This window comes from Lepidochelys kempii, chromosome 3, assembly GCF_965140285.1.
Source record: "Lepidochelys kempii isolate rLepKem1 chromosome 3, rLepKem1.hap1, whole genome shotgun sequence".
NCBI lineage: Eukaryota > Metazoa > Chordata > Testudines > Cheloniidae > Lepidochelys > Lepidochelys kempii.
The window spans coordinates 74,234,401-74,243,251 of record NC_136382.1 but is presented as its reverse complement, the minus strand read 5'-3'; the positions used below and the strand labels follow the sequence as shown (position 1 = coordinate 74,243,251).

General features: G+C 36.0%; 2 protein-coding genes across 4 annotated transcripts in view; one reads left to right on the top strand and one right to left on the bottom strand.

The window, feature by feature from the left end:
• The window catches only part of UFL1 (UFM1 specific ligase 1), a 50,823-nt gene that overhangs the window by 8,685 nt on the left and 33,287 nt on the right, over nt 1-8,851 (bottom strand). For 2 of the 3 annotated variants that reach the window (XM_073336789.2, XM_073336790.2), the window contains 7 exons: nt 6,518-6,640; nt 4,071-4,191; nt 3,256-3,422; nt 1,973-2,103; nt 1,725-1,805; nt 917-1,002; nt 282-462 (listed from right to left, as the gene is read on the bottom strand). In XM_073336789.2, the coding sequence (XP_073192890.1) occupies nt 282-462; nt 917-1,002; nt 1,725-1,805; nt 1,973-2,103; nt 3,256-3,422; nt 4,071-4,191; nt 6,518-6,640 (890 nt within the window). The remainder of the gene's footprint in view (nt 1-281; nt 463-916; nt 1,003-1,724; nt 1,806-1,972; nt 2,104-3,255; nt 3,423-4,070; nt 4,192-6,517; nt 6,641-8,851) is intronic. The other variant, XM_073336791.2, reaches the window with a different exon arrangement.
• Nucleotides 1-8,851, top strand: part of GPR63 (G protein-coupled receptor 63) — a 213,488-nt gene that overhangs the window by 189,429 nt on the left and 15,208 nt on the right. The gene's annotated exons all lie outside the window — the stretch shown is intronic.

Genomic DNA, 8,851 nt, shown 5'->3' with positions numbered 1-8,851 from the left:
CTCGCCAGGGGGCTTACCCTGGCGGGCCGCGTGCCAAAGGTTGCCAATCCCTGTGCTAGAGTGCTAACGCCAATAAACAGATTGAGTCAGATAAAATAGAGAGAACTTTTATATTCTACACCTATAGATATTTTATATCTATATATTTATATGTTTTATATTCTAGGCCTATAGATTCTATAACTTTATATTCTACACCTAGAACTATTCAGTGCTGGACAGTTCCATGCTTTCCTTAAAACAGTCAGACACTACAGGATGCTATTTCGTAAGTAAGATACCTCTGGGATCTTAGTAGTTAGGAAAGTAATGATTTGTGGTACACATCTTCCTGGTGCATGAAGCATGCACTGTGTTGAAAACTGAAACAACAGGATCGATATCAGGTGTAAAACAAGAGCTGGATCTTCTGTAACTTTCAACTGTTCAATCAGAGCCTGTCTATGCTGAAACAGAATTTGCCTAAGAAAACAAAAAGTGCATAGAGAAAACATTTTTTTTCTGTTTTGTTCTTTATCTGGTTGGAATTTATAATATGTATTTAGATTTGATGGATATTAACTTTTTTCCTCCCAACAGACTGATTCTTAGTATTAATGGGTGGCATTTTCAGAAGTGCTCGCCATAGGCCAAGCTCAAAGCTGTTGAAAAATGCCATCCTGAACTTTTAAAATTACATCTCTGTAAAAAATGATATAAAGCAGCCATCTCCACTATCAGAAAAATTAGCTTCAAACTTGGTACGCTCTCTGCGAATTAAATATCTGATGTTTGGAAAGATGCCTAAACTTTGTCTAAAAAGAAGACCCCTGAATTTATCTCCCCCTCCACCCTTTATTTAGCTACATGTTCCACTGCTACCAAGTTAATTATCTAAAATGTGTGCAGATATAATGCTATACAATTTAAAAGTTACCTTTCCTTCTTTTTGTCCCCTTTTTTCACCATGATATCACAAGCATCTGCTGAAGAATCAAGGCACAAAAGAAAGTCTTCTAAACTCTATAAAAAAAAATTAGACCCAGGTATATAGACACTTAATTTGTGCTAGTGGCTAAAAACCCTAGTTTATAGCACATCGTTTTTCCCTGTTCAAAATTATGGCATTCAGATCATAGAGATGTAAAATAATCAACAATGTAAGACAGGGGAAAGGATTCTGTTTAAAATAAAATGTTACTAAACCTTTAAAAAAGTTTATATATTTAAATAGTAAACGGAACAAAATTAAGTAACTGAATGCAATCCATTTCTAATGCTAATACATTGTGGAAAAAAGTATACAATAGGATATCTTCTAAAAGGTTTTGCAATATTATCTACTTTTCTTAAGAAAAGATTAGGCAGTAACTGGTTCTTTCCAGTTTTGTTTTACAGCTGCTATAGTCCACAATTTAATGATTATGATGGTTAAATGCCTATAAAGGTAAGGGCTCAAGAATTTTAGGGGGAGAATACATGAAACATTAAGTGTTCTAAATAAAGGTTAAGAAACTGCATTTTTATGTCTACTGCCAACATGATAAATTGAGATTACCCGCTAGCCCCTTAAAAAATGTTTATGGGATGAAGATTTACTTATTCTTATTGATTTACAAGAATTCAGATTGAGGATATTTGTATGCAGCCTTTCCAGCAACAGTAATCACCTATCAGAATCTTTAACTAGCATTACATTAGTAGAATGGATAATCGGAACTCTGGAAGTTTTTGGAGAAATTTACCTTGCCATTCAGAGAAGTATGTAGCTTAGTTAAAGGACCTCTGGTCTCTTCAGGTAATTTACCTAAAATCTTTTTCCTGACCTATTGGAAAAAAAACGTAATATTGTTTTACAAATAAATTTCAGGTTTATCTTCATGTCAATACTTTATAACTGAGAAGCTGTTACAAAGAGTTAGGAAAGAGTATTAATATTGCAATTATTAAAATGAAATTGCCTTAAAGAGGAATAAAAGTGGTATCTACATACCTCACTTGTAATGGCAGTACGATCTTCTGCTGCCATCATTACATCGGCAGCAAGGAAGTTGAAAATAAGATTTGTGATGTCTGTACAAATGGTCTTCAGCATGTGTTTGGCAAGATTAGTTTGTGTTTCATCTGTAAGATATAATTTCTGTAAGTAAAAGCAGAGTAAGAAAGTAACTTATTATGTTGTCTAATCCACCCACATGACAGTTCAGATTTCCCTATAGCAGTGGCTCCCATGCAGTGAGCTAAGGACTACCGATGGTCCACAGAAAGGTAGCTGGACATGTGGTGCAAGCTCTCCTTGTTTCCAGCTGCTTCTATAGGAGTCCAATGTTCCTCACGACAAGCATGAGCCTGGAGGCCTGAAAAATGCAACTGGAATGGAGGAGTCAGAGCAGCTGATACTACTAGGGGATGCAGCTACAGAAGGAGGAGAAGAAACTGGTGCCTGAGGACAGCTCCTGAACCACAAATGAGACTGGAGCTGCCAGCCACCGCACCAGAGAACTATCCCAAAGAGCAGGAGAAAAGGGACTAAAGCAGCAGGGTTCCAGGGACAAGGCAAAGAGGCAGCACCTTCAGAGAACTAAACAGAAAAAACAGGAAGGAGGTGCAGAGATACACATGCAGGATGAAGAGGAACAGATACTAGGGGTAAATGTAATGAAAGACAAAAAGAGACAGTATGATTAATATATGTTACAAAGGCAGACAACTTACTGCTTTAGAGACAGTTAGAAATATTTCATGTTTCCTCTAATGCTACTTTTTACATGTAAGCAAGAACTGTAGTTGCCACAGTGATGCTATGCAAGTGTGAATGGCAAGGGAGACCCTCTAAATTAAGATGTTGCCCATAATGTGAAGAAATTTGAGAAGTGTTGACTACAGTATATTGCCTAGTGGTTTGTTCATCCATGTTTTAAGTGATTCAAGTGATGAGGGTTCTGCTACTTCATTTGGGAGACTATTCCATAATCAAACAAATGTCACAATCAGGATACTTTTCCTCATATTCAGCATAATTTCCCAGTTCTTAGTTTCATCCTCAACTTCCCATAGATACAGATTACATCCTTACAGTACCACCGTAATTCCGCTCCCTCCTTGGCATTTATATCATTTAAATACAACTAGATTTAGCTAAAACAGACTCTACTCAATGACAGCATAGTTCTTCATCCTTAATAATTTGTCACTTTTCTTAATATATTCAAATGTCATCACCTTTCTAGTACTGAGGTGTTCATATTTTTTTTTTTAAGGAAATATTTGTTGTACCTGTAAAATGCTTTGTTCCCTTTTCAAATAATCTGATATTATTGTACAAATTTGAAACCTCTTCCTGCAAATCCTTGATGGTCCGCCTCCTGCTAGCTCCAGACGAAGAAGAGGTTGAAGACACGAATACTGAACGTACCACTTCCTGGTAGCTCTTTGTTAGGGACCTCAGAACAGGAAAAAAAGGAAGATCTTACAACTATTTAAAAAAGTAGGGTTTATCCAAATACATTCATTATTAATGAGAAAGTTGTTATACTCCTGTTCCACATGTAGATTCCAGAATGCGATAAAAGTGTATCTAAAAGTAATAACACGTAAGTGATGATAGATTATTAAAATGTACACATATTATGTATTTCTCATACTTATAGCAACACAATTTGTTATGATATAGTTAAGTCCTTGTCAATGTTTTCAATTTCACAGGCCTATAAAACTTGTCCTAAATCCAAACAAGAGGGGAAAAAAGGGTATAAGATGTCCAGTGACGATGCTATTTATAAACTGTTCCAAATGGCCACTGAACTGATTTCAGATAAGACCGTTAAGATGCACTTAAAATAGTATGGGGTTTTTCTCACGTCATTCTCACAGTATAGAAGCAGCATTTCCTAGAATGTCGTATCAGCACAGATTTCTGATATACCAGGAGGTTTGCAATATTAGACAGCCACACCAATTAGCAAGCACTACAATTCTGCTCTCACTCTCTCTCAAAAGTACTATTCTTCTAGTCAAAGCAAGCAGGAGGAGATTCATTTAGAATGAATCATTAAACACCTAATTTTACAAAGATGAATTAGTGCTCTTACCGTATTAAATGTTCGGCAAGTTCTGTAATAAGCTCTTCAGGGCAGTCCTGTATATGGCTCCTTAAAACATCTTGAATCTCTTCCTGTGACATGAAAGGAATCTCCAGATGCTTATTCCTACCTGTAATGATCATGAGCATTTTAATGGCAGAACATTGAGATGTTTTTAGTTACAGATACCCTGTGGAACAGGATATTGCAATGTCAGGTAGCTCTAACCCCTAACATGAAATGGATTAGCAGTGAATGCTAAGCCGTATGACTTTTGCTACCGATGCAGTTACAACTGACTGATTTTTCTGTTCGGATGACTTGAAAACTACTACTGTATATTTAATAAATTATCCACAAAAGATAAAAATGTCAGTTCTAGATTTTTCTCATATTTGTTACTTGGAGCAGAGAATTTTTGTTTTAGCACTCAAAAGCAAGACATAAAATGACAGAGCACCCTTTAGGCCAGGTTCTCACCTAAATTTCAAAACACAATGAATGAGTACAAGAAGCATTACGGAGGGAATGGGGGTTTATAGCAATACAATCACATGGATACTCCGCTTATACTTACACATATTTTGGAGGTTTTGTATTTTTTCTTTTTAATTTAGCATTACCTTAATTGTGGACACTGCAGAAGAAATGAGTTTTCAGGGGGATTAAAAGGAGTGCAAGAGAGTGACTTGGAGAAGCAGAGTAGGAAAGGGATTTCATGTGTAAGGTGCAACATAAAGAGAGATGCAGACCTGCTTGAAGAAGAAACAAATGAAGCATCAAGAATGGCAACATTGAGAGTGATGGGGTAGAGGTGATGAAGAAATAAAAGACAAGGTTGGATGAACAGGTGAGGTGGAGCTACTTTTTAAGGACATGGAAGTGAGGAAATGGTTAGACTTGAATTTATATTGGGGTTTTCTGTTAGTCAAGCTGGTTGAGCATCGGAAAAAAAGCTCAGTAAATAAAAGTTTGCCAAACAGCACTCACCAAATGCTATTAAACTCAACACATTTATTACAACATATTAATATACGCAATGATTGATTTTAAACGAAACTATGGAGGCTTATACTTAAAAACCCACCTTGATAGTATTTCACCCAGTAAATGAGCAGTCTGAAGAATTACTGTACTATGGTAGGGGTGGAAAAACTTACTGGCCCTCCAAGCCACATATGACAATCTTCAGAAGTTCGAGAGTCGGAGCACACCTGCCCAGAGCTGGTGCGGCCTGAAGCCCCAAGACCCTCCCTCCTGCTGGACAGAAGTTCCTACCTCACCACCCCACTGCAAGGCAGAGGTCCTGAGCATTCCCCGCCACCCCCACCCCAGTCTGGTAGGTGGAGAATGGGGGAGAAAGGGCGGAGGAGGCTTGCGAACCGCACTTTAATGGTAAAAGAGCCACTTGTGGTTCACGAGCCACAGTTTGCCCACCTCTGCACTATGGCCTGGTTTACATTTAAAAATGATCTAGCTATGTCACTCAGGACTATGAAAATTTCACACCCTGAGTGCCGTATTTAGGTCGATCTAACCCCCTGTGTAGACGCAGCTAAGTTGATGGAAAAATTCTTCCATTAATTGTCTCTTGGAGAGGTGGATTAACTATATTGATAGAAAAACCCCTTTTGCTGATGAAGAGGTGTCTACACTATGGGGCTATAGCGGCACAGATACAGAAGCATTCTAGCAGCTATAATATAAAACATACTTATGTGAACTATCCAAATCTATTGAAATTGCTTTTAGTTACTGTTAGGGATTCAAGAGACTTATACAAGAGAAATTAGCAGGATTAACCATAAAACTTCTGAGAGATTGTTTTCATTCATATTTCAATTATAACAGTCACCTTTAAAAAGTTAGAATTTACCAACATTTATAGCCCAGCAAGTTTCCCCCTTTATTTAGAAAAGAACAGAAGTGTTGTAATTGTGCTCATTTTTCAGTTGCAACCACTATAGGTCACTGAATCAAAGTTAAAACTTTTGGCTGGAAGTTTTCCTTTTTAAGGGAAAAAGGATCAGTTATTTCTAGTCATCACTAGGATTTCCTAATTTAAGCTAGTTAAACCTTGGAATTAGGTAAGAATTGCTGGGTTTATCATACATTATTCAGCAGATATTTAAAGATTAAGTATGATCTGCATCTTGAAATCAAGGTTGTTTATTTTCTATATTTTCTGAATTTAGTAAAAATTCTGCTCTAATTCCCTTTATTTTGATTTCTTTAAGAGTTGCTTACAATGTTCACTATGAATGCTTATTGAAATACCACAATTTATATTGAGATAAATTGTATAAATGAAAATGTAACCTGATCAACACACTAGTATCTTTTGATATTTTATCTGGGCAGATAGCTATAATGGGGAGAAACACAGAAAGACTTATAAAAGCAGAAGATAAAGCATGCCAGTGTAAGTGGATACTGCCTAAAACAAAATTACGAACTTGTGCTACTTGCTTGTGATTCCTCATCACTCTCAGCATCCTTTCTTCCTTTCTTCTTAGTTTTCTTAATCCTGATCTCTCTGGCATTTCCACCACCTCCTCCTCTCACACTTCCACTGCCCTCTGGTGACAAATTATGTGTTTAGTACATAGAGAAGCATTGTCCCTTAATATGATGTTTTTCCAGAGTTATGGTAACAAATGAGGCCAAACTATCTGTTAAAGATACTAGTGAAATAATCTTATCAACCTATCATGAATGGAACCTACATTACATATTGCAGATTATTTAAATATCAAACTGTCACTAAAGAACATGAAAACATACTGATTCACAACTTTTATTAATTGTCACTTCATTAGAAAATTTTATTTTAGTAAACATGTGACTACTCCGCATATCAAATGATATATAACATGTAAACAACATTAGTAAAATAACCGTTCCCGATAGACAACAAAACCAGATACCATTGCTCAAAACACAAGAAAGGTAACCTGATGGCTGAAAATAAGATTTTTATTAATGCAGGTCAATGCTGCTGAACCATTAAACTACTGAACAAAATTTTTGCAGTTGTATTTAACATGTCATTAACATGAATACTCTACATTACGAGGACAGAATCCTGCACTATAAGCATTTACCCAATTGCTGGTAGCACCTCAATTTTCAGTATGTTCCTTTGCCACTGTGTAAGTTCCTCTGCCCTTGTTTCTGCTTCTTTCATTTGCAAAATTTTATTCTGTAATATTTGGATTCCATATAAGAAATAACTTTGAAGTCTTAGGCCTCAAATTTTAATGTAAAAATAATTACATTCTCAAGTGGCTAAACAATGGATTAATTCTACTATTGCTTAACAAAAAACATACAAAGGCAATATTCAAATGCTTGTACCGTACAACTTGCTGGCTATTTATTTAATATGAATTCCCAAGCCCTGCTGCTCAGTCATGTCCTGGGATCATAGTAGCGATACTTGTGATACTTAAACTGTAGGTTAGGAACAGCTGTATATTTGGGTAAGCACTGGCACCTTGTAACTTCCTAGGAAAAAAACAGGCTTTTCGTAGGTTTATTTGAACTGTGACTCAATTAAGTTGAGCAGGAAACGGTTGTTTAATTAACAGTACAATAAGCAGAAATGATAAAAAGCTTTTTTAAAAGAAGCTCTTTAATGATTTGCATCCTCTCTTTCACACTGTGCATCAGCACACAAAACAAGCTGCTTATATTGTTGACATGTGCAACCAAGATCTGATCTGTGGAGAGCACAAACAAGACAGCATGCAGGCTGTAATTTACAGATGACAGGGTGAATGGGTCGTAAATCCAATGAAAGCCTGGTTAGAGGAACTATAACACTGCACGTTTTTCAGCCTTTTTTTTTTTAAATGGACCTGTAAAAAAACTACCATTACTATTTTATTTGTTATTTTATTTGTTATTATTTTATTTGTTATTTTATTGTCTGTTTTCAGTTTCGATGCAAAGACACACCATGGATATATTTTAGACTTTCATACATATTAAACTGTCCACCATTAAGAGCATCGAAACAGGTGATAAGTGGTATCTGTCATTATTTCCAGTACATGTAACAACACTATCTGGAATCTTAAACCATGGTGATGTGGGTCATCGTCATGCATGCTACATAATGGCCAAAAAGAAAACACCACATCACTGAAGCCAATTTGCCAGGGTGCAAGATATATTATGTATATTTACACACACACACAGTTTATGCTTATGAAGAGTAAAACACCAGCAAGGCTGGAAGTCATTCTATTTATGACAGTTTCTATTAAAGTTCAGGCTCCTCTCTAACTATACCCTAGAAAGATCTGCTGTCTATTGTGGTGAGAATAAGTTTGGTTTCCATGCCAACTCAGTCCTGATCTCTTTAGAGTAGAAACTAATGTTCTATTTAAAGATACGGTTATACTGTGTATCCAATTAAGCTAAATATATCAGTATTTTGATTCTGTTGCTTGTAATAGGACACAAAACTGCGGGACTGAAACAAATTTCTAAATTACCTTATTAAAGTCTTTAGGACTTATTGCATTATGTTTACCCTGATTAAAGATTACTGAAAACTGTGAAGATTCAGAAGGATTTTATATATATTTACATTCTGGAGCAAATTGAGATCTATTGTAAGAAATTTTATTACTAAATAGAACTATGCATGCTTAGACCCAGTATGAATTTGGCCCAGAACGTATTAAAAACCAACAACCTTGTGAACCTTCAAATAATTATGATCTAGCAGTATAATAGACTCTGACTTTAAAACTCACTCCAGCTTCATCTGAAAGGGTCTG